The following is a 16,150-nucleotide window of genomic DNA, read 5'->3' as shown; positions in this document are numbered from 1 at the left end:
TCTGGATGACTCCATGTTTTGAAGATTTGGAGGACTCTGTCCCACCTCCACCACTCCACCTTCCCCCCCCACCTTTTTTAAAACAAACAAACACTCCCTGTCTCCTCAGGAAGAACTACTAACCTGCAAGTTAGCACTGAGCAGGTTCTCAGCTGATTTGCAGCCCAGGGTACGGATATTTTGAGGGCCCAGACAGGTTCCTCTCTGAATTTTGCCTTAGTTTCAGTGAAAGTTCGGAGTAGTGATTTTGGTGAAAACACTGTGAGCTCAGACTGACATTTTTCTATAAAATGCTTTCACTGGAAAATACTCGTATCATTCTACCTGCAACAACTATCACAGTATCTCCTCAATATTATGTGTATAATATCAATGTGATTTCTAACACCAACTAAACATCTTTAATATGATGCAATTGCTTTGTGCATGACTATTTAAAACCTAATTTAGTTGTGCATCTATACTGCACAGATTTTTTTCAAATATGATAAATGTGTTCACTTGTGCACTTCATGCCATACTGACAACTCACTGAGTAATGTCAACCCCAAGATGCGTTTTCTAGTCCAATTATACTATAGGGGCACATTCGAGCATGATGCATAATATAAAGAAGATACACACATAAATCCCATTATTGTTAATGGAAACTATGTGCATTGCACCTCCCACACACTGTTTAAAAACTATGCCCCACAGAATCATTTTAAATAGCTCACATTCTACACAGCACAAACCCGTTATCTAAAAACTATTCCTTTGCCTGCTCTATTATAAAGGGACAAGAGACAGTTTACAAAGAACAAGCCTTACGGCTCCAGTCCCTTTGAGTTTCTAGCCTTTTCTTCTGAATACTAAAAATGTAAAGCAGTCTGTATCATTCAAATAACCTAATTTTCCAATCCACCTTCATTAACATTGCTGGCTGAAGCCAATTACAAATGCCTTAAGGCTTATAGCCTCATAAGCATAGTGTGACAGGTCAAATTTTATTGTTTGCTCCATCCATCATTACTGACACAGTAATTCAAAGTATACAAGGCACAGTCTACTCACTGCTTCTTCTTTCTCCCTGTGCACCTGCTGTAATTTTAATGCAGAAGCTTATTAATAAAGTACATTGTCTTCTGTCATTCTGCACTGGCTTCTTCCACACATGTGAAAGGAAAAAGCCCCAAGTTATGCTTTTCTTCTAGCAGAATCTAATGTTCTCTCCTTTGGGGTAACGTGCCCAAGCAAGTCATTGCTGGTGATTCATTTCACCAACAAATACTTTTCATAAATCTAATGTAATGTGGTAATGAAAATTAAAAAAAAAAAAAAAAAAAAAGAGAGAAGAAAAAAGAATTCAGCCACAGAACAACCAGCACCAGGAAAAAAACCCCAACTTTTGGAGTAATCTAGAGAACTAACCAAGATGTTCATTTACTGTGTAAAACATGGCTGATAGGACTACAATTTCCATTCTGAAGATGGGCACATAACTTTATTTTTCAGGACGCTAATGAGATGCAGTCTCATGAGATGTGAATTCTGTAAGACTTCAGCATGTATTTAAAAACAGTCCCTAGAAAAAGGTTGTTTTTCTGAGTTTTTGGAATAATGAGCAGCCAACAGTGGGACTGTTACATATTCAGACTTCTAATTACTGGCAGTAGTTACCTGGGTGCCTAAATAAAAACACTGTAGAAGCTTGTAAACGGGAAGGAAAAAAAGTCAGTGACATTCTAAACATTATTTCATCCCTCAAAGAGAAGCATATGTGGGCAAATCACAAAGGCATAGTGAGCAAAAGTTTCCTGCAATGAATTGCCCTTCTTCAGCATTGGAGTTTGCTATGTAAAGAAAGTCAGCCCTCCCCACTTTAAAAAAACAAAACCAAAACCCCCACAAAACACCAAAACCAGAATGAAATACGAAACTAGATTAAAATTATTTTAGCATGCTACAAATTACTGTAACAAAACCCCAAAATATTCGCTGTTGTTTGTCAATACCTCGGCAAAGAGCATTTTACACACATACGACTCGCCCACACACACCATCCTCCACTCCCCCTATATAGGGTTTTTTTGGGTAATCTGGTAACAACTAACATGTAAACATGAAAAGCTGCATTATCATACGGCAGGTCCGATTACTAAGAGTTCTAGAGACTCTTAGTGGGTAAACATCAAATGAATATATCCAATTTAAGGAAGATACATTTAAGTGAATCCTATCAATTGAATTCTAGTCCATTTAAATTAATGCAATTAATAAAAAGCTTAAAAGCCCCAAAATAGTGTACTACTTTTGAGTTATTCAGTTTATTATCCTGTGGGAGTACTGGTGAAACTCAAGACAACAACCACAAAATCCTGCACTTCTGCAGCACCAAAAAGATGAGCTCTTTCTTTACAGAGCTGTATGATTATTATCAGAACCATTTAGGAAAACTGACTTGTAAAGAATGTGAGTTGGATGAGAGAGAAGCAACCTTATGCTGCCTGAAACTACTTCTCTTCTTGTCACTCAGCGATGGTGCACATTTGTTGGAAATCTGAAGGTTATTTTATTTTGCACAGGTTCTTATACTGCATTTCCCAGCCTGGTATTTATATATCACTGCTGCAGCTACATATTGAGTGGTTTTTTTAGGGAGTTTAGAGCAGTGTTTTTTCTATACTAAAGTTACCAAAATAATATGAATTACCACTTGCAGCAACATGCCTAATAGAGACATTTTACTGCAATTTCCCCCAGGTTCTGTGGGCTTAACTTGATAATTAAAACATTCAACCCTGACAAGCCTTAACTGTGGTAAAATAACAGATTCAGAAATTAAAGAAGAAAATATGGATTTAGAAACTGACAAAATATGTTAATCGCAAAGAACCCAGTCTGTGCAAAGACAAATTGTTTTGGACTGAGCAATGTTAGAATATGAAGAAACAAACTAAAAATATCCTTTCCCTGCTAGGCAAGGTTATGGAAAGGAGATAAACACTGCCATACCCCAATTAGACCAACTTGCTTAACCCATAGTTGTTAAAACTTGGAGATACAACTTCGGATAGATTTTGCTTTCTGTCAGGGCCTTTTGCTCACCGGCCCCAGTACAAACCAAAGTGGTAGGAATTTTAACTAATCTCTCTTAAAAGAAGTTATACAAAGAAAGAACAAAACCAAGCTGTGATCCATCTAACTCTGTTCCCAAAACACCCCCAATATTTGTTTCTCCTGCCTTTATGCAGGATATGAGATCACCAGCCTCCAGGAGAACCAAAGCAACCCTCTTCCCTTTCCAGCACTGACCTGTGGATTCAACAGACTTTTCAGTAGCCAGTTTCCCACAAAACCAATCACTTTCCTCTGTATGAGAGAATTCTTCATGGGATTAAAGAGATTTATTGTCTTTTTTTTTTTTCCAATCTGTGTTTGCAGAACTGGAGAAGGAGTCTTCATTAACGCAAAGACTAAAGGGATAGCAACAGAAGGAGTCTTCGTTAACGCAAAGACTAAAGGGATAGCAACAAGCAGTCTCTGAAAGAACATCATGTCTTGGGCCACAGCAATTTCTCATTAATTCCTGGGATCTCAAACCTGGCAATACAAAAAAGCAGCTCTTACCCTGTACAAATTGTCCAGAGCTCTTTGTTTTTTCCTCTATCTGTTGATTCACTGCAGAAGCCTCTGTTTGGGCTGTTCTCACAATTTGTACTACACCAGGTGAAAAATCTTGCAAATATGTATATATTCATGGGGTTTAGCTGGGAAGCTGTCCCAGAAGTAGCCACAATGCACAGATCAATGGTTATGCAGGCCTAGTTTTTCCCAGTTAGGATATAAAATTGGTAGAGGATTGCTCAGAATTTTGAATTTACTATCTGACACCATTGAGAAGCAAAAGCTTCTCCACTTCAACATAAAACTAAATGGGATTTGAAGGGAAGCTCAGGAATTTACTGAATTGCATGGTTATTTGAGCAGAGTTCAAAAGTTGTACTTCTCAGCTCCCTCAGAGCTTAATAAAGGTTACCCTAACCAGGGCACAGCACAGATCTGTCCTGGATTGTTTATTTGTGGCCAAAACACCCCTACGAGGCAGCACTGGAGAGAACGTAGGAGACAAAAAGCCATTTTTTGAGTACATTGACCAAAAGATAAATGTTGGGTTTTGAGCATATTCAAAAATACCCCTTAGACAGAACTATCTTAAGACATTGGCATGGATTACAAGGTACGTAAGAATTGAGGTCTACCTTATTCCTGATTCTCTGCTCATTCCTTGAGACCATGCAGAGAAAAAAAAAAATATAAACAACAGGATGTCTTTGGGATAAACAGCACTTCATCAAAATAACTGCTCACCTCATGCTTCAAGTCAAACTGTGGAGCTGTGCTAGGCACAGTACAGAGCTCTGTATTTTGCCTTCTGAGAGACAAAGCTTATTATTTACGACTTGATTATGCAATAACAGCCTCACATAGCTTTTGGATTATAGGACTCCAGTCTCACTGGCCCAGACTATGGGCTGAGGAAACATCTACCTTGTTGGGAATACAGTAGCGAGATGTGCCCAAGTCAAACGAGGGATCTACAAAGGTTCTTGGCATTAGGCAAATTCTAGTTCTCCCACAGACCTCTGGAGTTTCCCTGTTGCTGTTTGTGAAAATAGAGTCAGTAATGCTGAAAGCCTCACACCAGATGTATTACTACAGATAGGAAACCCCCTGCAACAAAATGAATCAAATAATGAAATAGGAATGAATGTTGAAAACCTACTACTGGCATAAAGAAGTAGTAATGATGCTGTAAAACATTCTTCCTGTAGAAAACTTCATCAGAACAGTCCCATCCCATGAAGCCTGTTGATTTCTACGAAAAGATATTGTAATACTCCATTAAAAATCTCAACCAGCTCAATCAGAAAACTCCAGGAAACTTAGCAATGGTGCTGTCACGTCTTATACAGACACATTTAACACAAACAAACATTGTCATCATATCCCCGCAACCCCTAAATCATGCAGGCTTCTTTCATCATGACTTCAAAGTAACTCTTCCAGTATTTTATTAAGGGAGAGAGTCCAGATCTTTCCAAACTATGAATGAGGAAAACACAAACTGGCCAGAATCACAACACAGGTCAGTGGAAGAACTGGGTAATCTACCAGACCTACCATATCCAGGTTTCAAGCCATGATAGACTACACCAGGCCTAGACTCTGAACTCAGAGTCCATCAGTTAAAAATAAGAAAATAAAGAAAGAGAGGAGGGGGAGAGGAAAGAATAATTTATGTTTGTACCTCTCACCAGCAATCTTTAAACTTTGTACAGGGAGCAAATGCATAAGGATGACTGAATTTTCTTCTCCGTGGATTTAACCATACCCTACCTTGTCTTACTCTTCCTGTCTTTCCTTCCACCTCCCACCTCTTATTTCCTTAATTTTTCCTTACAAAACCAAACCAAAGCTAAAAGTTAACAGAGAATTTAATCCAACTCTTCATCTAACTGAGGACAAGACAGGTCTTAACGCTTGCTAAGCCTCTGCTGTGTATCTTGTTTTCCATCAGGAAAGGCTGAGTCATCCCTTGGACAAACCACAGACAGGGAAAGCTGTGCAAAATCACAGCTGGATCACAGCACCCCACACCTAGAGGACAGGGAATCCAGCCGACAGTTGGATTATAAAAAAACAAACCATGTTGCACTAAATACTCAGCACTTGGACACTTTAACAAATACTTGTTAATTGTGCTTCTGAATACAGACTCCTCCTAATTAAACGTAGCAGTCCTCACATTGCACAGATTTAACTAATCGTGTCTTGTTATTTTGGTCATTATTTTTTCTCCCATTTCAAGACTGTTGGAAAATTATTTCTCTTGCACATCCCTTAGTATCAAATTTGTTACCTAATGTTATGACAACAGGAGGTGATTTTTCCATTTTCAAACAAAAAAAGAGACATGATCATGGACTTAATTAGTTTGCAATGACTTAATTAAAATTTGCAGAACAACAATGCACCTAATTAGAAACATAATAATTATACCAATGTACCTTTCCATCTTTGAAGGGACCATTAGTCATTGAGGTGGTATGTTTTGTAATTTAAGAACATCCTTGTTTTCATTTTTTGATTAGTTAAGTGCAGTCATTGTCATGTTCAGGTAATTGCTTTATTAACTAGCTTAATTAAACTTCCTGTAAAACTGACAGCTACAGAGTTATTCTTCTTAATGTGTTGCTGACAAAAACATTAACTAATTATATAAGCACTCTTTACAGGGCTTACTTACCTCTTAAGCTTAATTCATTAGTACTTTAAAGAGCTTTGAAAACTGTGACTGCAACATACTATGGAAGTACTTTGTATTGTCAGAGTATTAAATAGAGCCATTATGCCAAGGAAACAGTAATTTCTCTTTACAAAGTTTTGTATTATGGGACAGAGAGTACACATTTTAAAATATTTGCATTTCAAGCATTAACTAGAGACTCAGTAAAATTTCTGACAAACCTAAAGCCCATAGAGTCCAAAGTTAACAGGAAAGGGTGATAGAGAGTTTCTAAAGTTTCCAGAAATTATACAAGTCCAAAAAAATGCTAGGAATAATTGCTGGAAGCAGGGTATGAGGACTGAGTACATACAGGCCACAGCTGTGTTCAAATTCTGTAATGCACAAGCATTGATGTGACTAAAGATTCCTATCGCTCAGAATTAGTTTGTCATCTGGAAAAAAAACAAGAACAAAAAAAACTACCGCACGCCACAGCCAAACATCTTCACCCCCTTCAACTTTAGCACTTCTGTGAAGCAGATGAAATAACCCAGATCAACAAGTTTTGAACACACTTCAAAAAAAAGAACCAGCAAGGTTTAATGCCTAACAGGTGGTGAGATTTTTCAAGCAGTACAACTCCCACATATGAAGCTAAATCAACTTAAGATCCATCAGAGTACTCAGCACCTTGTGTCTCCTATTGTGATAGTGTGACACTTAAATCCCTTTTAGCACAAGATCTGGCCATGGACTTATCATACTTTTTAACATTTTCCCATTTTCCTTTCCAGTGGAAACTAACACCTTTGAATATTTTCCAATGGAATGTGAAAAAGATAAAAAGATTCCTTTGACTAGCCATCAATAAGTTACTTGAGAAGCTGAAGGCTTCCATGTATTTCATGGAACTGAGAGAACAAGTTAAAAATCCTGAGCCCCTATCTAAACCAGTAAGCTTACATGTGGTGGTTCATATTTTATATTTTTTTTCCTATGACCCTTGTATTATTGAGTGCTTTGGGTTGGATCACTTTCCCCAATTTTATCAAGGAATTCTTGCCTCTAGGCATGTCTTTCTTCATGAAGAAAATTTCACTAACTGAAAAATAAAGTTGCTTTTGAGGAAAAGCCATTCAGTTAGAAAACCTTAAGAAAGTCTGCTGCACTGACTTACTGAGGATGCTTGGACCTGCTGTTAACCCAACATGTTAACACGAGCAAGGATCCATGATTCTGTTTCACTGTTTTTTACTCACAGTATCAGTTACTGAGCACCTCTAGAGACATCCAGGAATAACACCACACTGCAGTAAGAGTCCTCAGGAATATGCCACATAGCCCATGTTTCTGCTGGGCCAATAACATTTCCTCTACTGCTCTGCAAATGGCTGCTTTCAGAGAATCCTAATCCCTTATAATTGAGGTGGATGGGCACAGTCAGTTCCCAGAATCACCAGCACTATAATTAACATAAGCAAAATGATTTCTTTCAAAATGTAGTCTCCACAGAAAGCATTAGAACAAAGAGTGTAACAGTCTGAGGATTATCAAGCAGTGCAAGCCAGCAAGATGATAATGCTTTTGTTATTTTGCCATATAGCTTTTAGAAGTGGAAGTTTTTATTATCCAGTCAGGAATGACTAAGGCGTCATTTAAAAGAACAACAACTAAAAATGCATTTTATGTTACTTTCCTAAAATTGAATCCTTAAAGATTTCTTGAAGTTTTCATAAAAAGAGAACAAATCAAAGTCCTCCACTTTCCTCAAGCTCTGTTGAACATCATTCCAGATCAAGTTCTGCAGTCTTAATTTTACTTTAAAGTCTGAAACTAAACTTTGAAGGGGTAGAAACCAAAAATGCCAAACAGTGATGTAAGGAATACTTAGGACCTGTTTAAAGAGAAATTTCAAATGAAGTCAAAGTTGAAATGGAAGAGGAATATGCTCCTTTCTTAAAGAGAATTACTTTTGATGTAGTATGCTAGCTCCATTATCAGCTTGCCTTATCTAAAGATATGGATGTCTCTACTTTTGCATAAGAATCCAAGAACCACATTAGTTCAGCCCTCTGATCCCTCAGCATAGTATCCTGCCAAGTTGCAGACCCTTAGAAGTAAGAAAACTACAAAGGAGTAAAAGAAAGAGCAGATTAGAAACAGAACAAATCATCCCAGCTTCTGGTCATCACTGGATTAGGGATTTGGCACGCTGGAGGTTTACCAGCCCGCAATGGATCCATTCCCCATGGATTTATACAAATCTCATTTATATCTTTGGCCTGCACAATACTGTGCTGCAGTGAATTTCACAATTTTATTTTGAGCTGAAAAACAACAGTATTTCTGTGTTTTGAAACCTGACTTATAACTTCATTAGGTCTTGTATTATGAAGTACAACATTCCTCTTCCAATATTAGTCATGACTTCATGTATAATCATGCTGAAGTGTTCTAGCTAATTTTGTGCTTCCTTGAAGGTTCCACACCTCTGGCAGCCATTACTGCCCTTCTCTGAGCATTGTGTAGTTCTACCATGTCAACTTGGAGATGAAGTCATGATAAATGAAGGCAATGAGAAGTCCAGGCATTTACAGAGAAACATAATAATGGTTTGTGCTTGTTCTCAATTCCTTTTTTTAACACATTATTTGCATTTTTGCCTGGCAGTGATCATTACAATGTCTTCCGAGAAACAGCCAGAATTATTCTGAGATTAAGTGGCTAAATGAGAGCCTGTGATGTGTATATCTGGTTATTTTCTTTTAATGTGAATTACTGTGCATTTATTGACACCCAAGTTTGATCTGCATTTTATCAGTAAGTCATACTTTTGTTGTATCCTTTCCTTTTCATTCATTTTTACCTCAGCTAACAGTTTAGAGTATGGAAAGAGCAATCCCCAGTACAAACATTACTGACAGCGTTGAATGGTAACCCCCGTCATTAGTGAAAGTCTTTGATGCTGCTCTGCCAGGCCATGAAATCTAAGCACAAACCTTCTCTTCCGCCTAATCCCCTGCTGCGCTGTCAGGAAAAAGCAAAAATAAAACTGGGCCAAGAGGGATCAAACTGCTGGTGTGTATGTGTATACTGCCTGTGGGAGTAGATGGCCAATATACAACCTCAGAAGACTTCTTTCCCCTGAAATGGTTACTCTCCATCTTTGGTTGACAAGCTTAGCAAGAATCCTTTAATTTGTCCAGCGTATCATTACACATCCACCAAGCAGCAGATGCAGAACCAGATACGAAAACATAACATATGCAAAGTAGAGTGGTATTTGCCCACACTCAAATGTCCACCTTTTCGCATTTTCACAGTCAATACTAGAACATGCCAGCACTGCAGTGCCAAAAATAACACTTCCCAACAGCACTGCACGTGAAAGAAAATTGCCAAAGAAAAGCTGTGATTTTAGTGACCTAAGGGCGAGAAAGAAGGATCACATTATCTGGTGAAAACTAATGGTGAATTTGAGGGAAGCAGTTGTATTCTGTTCATAAAAGCACCAGAAATCCATGATCATTACTGACCATAACAAAAAGTTACTTGTTAGGAGATTAAAACATACCATTTAGTTTTAATGCTCTGCCTAAACTATTTTCAGTTCACTTACCAAAATTTGTCTTTTTAAAAAAAAGAAAAAAAAAATTAAAAACAACATCAATGTAGCAGAGCTTTTAGAAGAAATTGTAGAGAGACAATGATGTTCTAGAGGTTACTGTGATAACATACAGATTTACAACGTACTGCATACAGCAAAGAACAATAGTACTGCTATAAACATATCCTTGATGCTGCGTAAAGGTTAAGCAAATGTGTATCCTCTCACTAGGACTGGATATTACAGAAAGATTACCAATCAGCATGACACTGGAGGAGCCTTCAATCAAAAAAAAAAACCAACCACCTAGAAAAAGCAACTACTAATATGCAATGTGACAAGCAATCGCTCCTGTGGAACAGGACTCAAAAAGCACTGAAAGCCTACCTTCCCCAGGCAGTGGTAAAGAACACGGACAAAATTTGTGGAAAAGAAGTTGCTGCACTTGAGAGACCAACGATATACTGTAATTTTCAATTGCTAGGACAGGAACAATTGATAGTTAAATGCACAATAAATGAAGATAAGACTAAGTTGCTTCAGAATAAATCTTTTAAAAGCCCTTTAAAAAAAATAATACCACTCAAAGAGAGGCAACTTCTAGGAGGTATGTCTGATAGTCAGGCACGTCAGCAACAGGAACTGTTTGATGCCTTCATTATAGCTGTCAGGCTTATATCATAGTCACAATAGTTTGGTGACTTTATAACATTGGCAGAATTTCTGATGAAAACCATTTGGATCTTATGGTAAGAAATATAGGTCAAAAAAAGACTCAGAGCTAAGAGAGATGCAGGTAAGAAGCACAGAAGTTAGTTCAATAGGATGACAGAATATGCAATGAAAGCTGTTTACTACAGAGTATCTTTTCAGACAGAAAAAGTTGTTTTCAAAATAAGCCCAGTTCTAATCCTAAATACCAATACTAAATTACCACATTACATACTCCTAGCAAGTATTAAAGAGTAGCTTGCTTAACAGGCAATTGGAGCCCTTTTTCTGCAGACTATCTGTGCAAAGATGAGAGAGTTTCTGCTGATTTTCTCCTTTGGCCATGCAAATCCTTCAACCAGAATAGAAGAGAGGCTTACATGAATTAGCCATGGCAGCATTTTAAGATTTGTGTTCATTAATGGATGAAAAATTCAAGCTGCCCAGCTGAGAAGATAATGTAGCTGCAGTATCATCATCACTGTTACATCACAGCAGAGAACTTTTTCCCCAATCACTTTATTTTCCTGGATTTTTGGGGGGCTATTTTTGGATTTTAAAAGGTAGTTTTACTGGATGTCAAACCTCACCTTGCATACAGGAAGAGAAGAAAACCTTAGGGATATTCCCTAAACACAACTTCCAGCGCCTGACGTGCTGTTTATGGAACATGTATCTGAGACACGGAAGGCTTTATTTGATAATGGGAGATCTGGACTGTTGAATGGCTGTGAAGCCAGTTTCTTTTATCGAGTCAAGCCCTAAGGTGATCACATTTTCAATATAACAATGAGCCAATTTATCCCCACTGCGTTATTGTGCTATGGGATTTTTTTTTTTTTTTTTTTAAAGGTATCATATATGTTGCATCTCACAGACAAACCTATTAAAACTGTGGTTTAAATGAATTGTAATATGTCACCCACACAGCCTGGAAACAAAATAATTAATTAATTTTAAAAAGTCTTTCACAGAACAATGACACTGCCAAGTTATTTTACCATCTGGAGACCAAATCTTAAAAACAAGAACTATCTCAAAATCCTCTTGTCTGAACAAGCCAATCTGATCAAATGAATTTTTTCTGTTGCATCATCAATATTGAAAGTGTTCTACTTCATTAGCAAGAACGAGCTATTTAGAGAAACATGAATCATGAGAGTCATAAGATTCTGATTTGTCATTCTGACTTGCTGTTTGTCAAATATGTAAAAATCTACATTTATCATCATTTCTTACACAAAATACACAATATTCCAAAACTAAAGTAGACTGTAATTTAACACTGCCTATTAGTGAAAGCTATTTCATCTTCACGCTACAGCCTGGATGACCACTGGTGACAGGATTCCAGGTGACAAGCAGAACTTACCTTGGTAGTATATGTATGTCCATCAGATCCACAGACAGCGTTGGCATGCGTCACTGGGCAAGGCTTGCACTTGGCAATGTTAGCTGGTCCAGCCCAGTGCTTCTGAGCCAAGTTTCCTTTCTTTTGTCGAAGGCTGTAAAATAAGAGATGTATTAAATTTAAATAAGTTGTACTAAGTTGTATTAAGCTGTAGTAAGGTGTAGCAGCCAAAATAATTCACACGTCACAGTGTTCTTTCTTTCTGCAGGGCAAGGGCTGTTTATTTTCTTTAAATGTTTTTTTCTTCTTACATTAATACGCACTCATACAATAATACTTATACTCTCATTCAAGCTCTCACTTCATGATAAGCAAATCAGCAACTAGACAGTCATCAACCCTCTCTCCCACAAACAGTTCTATCCACCTTAGCACAGCCTGGCAGTTTCTTATCTCTCTTCCAAGGCCGGTTCCTCCTCCAAGCCTTGCTGCTTCTCTGGGCCTGTGCAGAGTAGAGCTGGTGCTTCTCTGAGCCAGCACAGGACTGACCAGCACTTCTCCGAGTCTGTGCAAAAACAGAGCTCCCCAAGCAGAGCTGACCAGCTGATGTCTATTTGGCTCTTAAGTATTGAATCTCCCACAGCTGTGCAGGGCTGACAGGCCAATGCCAACTTGCCTCTTAATCATTTACCAGTAACACGTTGAATCTCCCACAGCTGTGCAGAGCTGACACCTCCACAAAGAGACACCAGGTTTTTTTGAATGTGCTTGTATAAAGCAGAAGAACGAAAGCTTCTCTGAATAAGGCAAAGCTGGATTTTCAACACAGTATTAATTTAAAGCAAGTAAATTAAATCTAGCTCCTAACAATGCTTCTATAATGTGGCACATCATATCAGGTGATCTAAAAAGTCATACATTGGTAGGCAGTCCTAGATTTATAATACTTAGCAGCTTCATTTTGATTTATAACTACAAATGCCTTAAGAATAGAGCATTTTGTTGAACTACACAGCGTTTCTGGTGAAGCAGGCAAACAACATGACATCAGGCTGTATTTAGAGACATTTTCACCAGGCCTTCTCTGAGTTGCCAAGTTTCTGTTAAGGTAGCGACAAGTTTAAAACAAAATCCTTTGAAAAACATTATATTATGTTTATAACAATGCATACAATCACCAAACAACTTTGCCGTTGTACATGCAGTAGCCCTCTCCACATGCCAGCTACTGAACAGCTGTTCTTCTCCGATCAATCACAGTCCCCCTAGGAATGCTATAAAGTGACAGAGAGCATCTCCAAATCTACAAATGCATTTGTACCATGGGAGTGACTGCAGTTGTCCTCAAGTCATGGACTACTCAATTATTGCATTAAAAATGTCTATGAAAAAGACATCTGCTCCAAAAACTTATTGCAAAACATGTGCAATTGATTCTGATTAATAGCTCATTTTCCTGTCATAATGACCTACTTGACTGATACGACATTAAGTAATTATCACCAGCCTACTGTTATAAGCTGATTAAAAGTTTGCTTTAGAAACCACAAGTCAATGTTACAATGCAGATTCATTTTGGTCATGTGTACTTGTCTTTCACTTGAAAGCACTTACAAGGGAAGGCAAGGCATCGCATCAGCTTTGCTGGAGACTGTTAAGAAAAATAACTGCCATCTGTTCTCCTACCACAGTAAAAAAAGATATAACAGTTCAGCTAGAAATACATTTCAATGCGCCGCTGAATGACTTCATCACGGTTTTAGAAAAATATATACAGATATTTTTTAAAGCAATTTCACTACAGCTTGCAATTTGCTACACAATACTGACTCTGATGTAATGACACATTCAGCTGCTAAAATAATAAAAATTTATTCTTTCATTTCAGTTCTAGTTTTCTTCAAGTCTAACCTTTGTCACAGTGATGACTAGTACTACTGAGAAGCTTGTGTCCACAGAAGGAATCCAATCATATCATAACTATGAAAATAGAAGCCTAGTATTTAAGACTAAATTTTCTTATTTTGAAGAATGCATAGAGCAGCTTTCCCTCTTTCAGAAGGTTTCTGCCTTGCAGAGTTACCATTATACCAGATGCTAAATGTTGCAGATGGGCGGTTGCTTGGCTCGGAACCCCCAAATACAACTCTGCAGACGGGCTCTCTTATGCTGGGGCCGTAGAAACCATTTATTTAAGTTTTCCAGAGTAACTGACTTTTCTGCAGCCCCCTCGCCTCCAACAATGCTTTGTTACTAAAATGTAATGATTACCTTGTTTTCTTGAACTGTTTCAATTACAGGCATTTCTTTTGGCATTTCAGCTTGACAAGAAAATTTCCTTGTTCACTTTACTTGCAGCCCTGCACTTCTAGAAACGCACAAACTCAGGGTCAAAAATATCTTTGTAGTACTGTAGATACCAATGAGCAGAGACGGGAGACAGATGTGAAAGGTGTTGTGCTTCTCCTTTGGAGACCGCAGAAGGATGGATCATGGCACAAAGCAGACTTTTTACATTTTCACAGACTGATTTCCACAATCTCAAAAGACAGACCCTTGTCTATATGTAAAATTGTTAAGAAGAAAGTTTTAGGATTAGTTATAGAAAAACAGCTAAGCAATGCTAAACTTGAAGTGCATGATTTAGTGTCATCGTCATCAAAGCCATTAGCCACAAAGCATGCAGGATGGAGATGAGTGACTGAACTAATGAGCACTTCATCAAAATCAAATGTAGATTGAAGTTTTTAGCTAGACTGATGCCTAACAAATCACAGGATCTTGAGGATCTGAGTGGCAAGTATAAAATACACTGTACAGCACTTGTGGACCAAACAACATTCAGACATTTTACATTATAACCTTAGAAGAACAGCCCACTCTGGACATGGCTACTCGTCCCTCTCTCAATAGCCTTACACCCTCCCTGCTCTTAATTTCTTTAATCCTGCCTTGGTTGCTTCAAGATTCATATTGCAAGATTCTTCTGGAGCTGATGATGTTTTCCACTCTCCCATCCTCACTTAAAAAAAAAAAAGAAAAAAAGAAGTAACTTATTTTGTCCATTTCAAGTTGTTTCAGCAGCTCATCAAGCCTGGTGGCCCCTTCCATCACTTTACTGAGAGTAAAAAGAACATGCACAGCCTTAGGCCTAAGCTCTGTTCTCACTGCAGCTGCCTTGAAGCCAACCACAAGCCGTGTGTGTGAAAGCAGAGCCTCCCCCTCAGCCTGGGACTGGAACGGATTCACCTGAGCTTGATCTGCAGCAGTTCACTTACAGATGCTGAAGGAAACATTATTCTCCCTCCCCCTGTCTCCCCCCCCCACTTCTTCTTCAGGATTGTCTTTTGATAATAAAAGGAAATTTATTCTCTCAGAGAGAGTGATATTTAATAACAAGAGTTCACAGTGGAGTACACCTCAGAGCATTTTATTCTTTTAAAAAGAAGAAGTTAGCAATTTTAGCTGCACTTCATATAACGTGCGTAACAAGGCAGGGGATTGCTGCAAGAAACCTGCTGCGATCCTAATTTCTGTGTGTGTGATGTAATTGCCAGCACCATACAGCAGCCATTTTGGTTGCAAGAAACAACCTGGGTTTCAAAAATTAATATATTCTTTTCAAGCTACAATTTTGTCAGAAACAATAGCGCAAAATGACACTGTATTTGAAGCACGTCAAAAATAATTTTTGTCAGCTTGGCCAAGTGAGCAATAGCTGAAAGTTTTTACTGGATACCCAGATTTCACACCCCCGCCAAAAATACAGATAAGCACCTATTTCCTAGGGAGAACATCTATTTTCCAAAAGTAAACATGTATTTTTCTGGAGTGATATTTTGAGAGGCTGGGTAAGACTTTTGGAAGCTTTTCAATCCTATAACCCCTAACAACACATCAAACATCCAAACAAACAAATTAAAACCTAGACAAGAATATTGGCTGCCACAAGCAGCCAGCCAGCAAATCCCTTCTCAATGGAAGTGCACATTCACATACTCTGGGAACATGTTTTGCTATGCTAATCATCTTGTTTTAGAATAAACATGTCAGGAGCAAGCCAGGCCAAAGCAAATTAGGCTTTTTTTTTTTTTTTCTGACAACTTAACCAACTTGCTTTAAGACTCAGAGTTGAAAGTATCTACTACAAATCATTAGAAAATAACTGTGCAGAAAGAACAAACCAGAAACTCCCCACTGGGGTAAA

The 16,150-nt window shown here is 38.1% G+C and overlaps 1 protein-coding gene across 1 annotated transcript in view; it reads right to left on the bottom strand.

The window, feature by feature from the left end:
- The window catches only part of SPOCK1 (SPARC (osteonectin), cwcv and kazal like domains proteoglycan 1), a 322,581-nt gene that overhangs the window by 91,501 nt on the left and 214,930 nt on the right, over positions 1-16,150 (bottom strand). Inside the window, exon 5 of the mRNA XM_074838874.1 lies at positions 11,965-12,097. Within this exon, the coding sequence (XP_074694975.1) occupies positions 11,965-12,097 (133 nt within the window). The remainder of the gene's footprint in view (positions 1-11,964; positions 12,098-16,150) is intronic.

The sequence above is a fragment of the Strix aluco genome, chromosome 13 (genome assembly GCF_031877795.1).
Source record: "Strix aluco isolate bStrAlu1 chromosome 13, bStrAlu1.hap1, whole genome shotgun sequence".
NCBI classification, from domain to species: domain Eukaryota; kingdom Metazoa; phylum Chordata; class Aves; order Strigiformes; family Strigidae; genus Strix; species Strix aluco.
The sequence above is the reverse complement of the archived record's forward strand: the minus strand, read 5'-3'. Positions and strand labels throughout refer to the sequence as shown.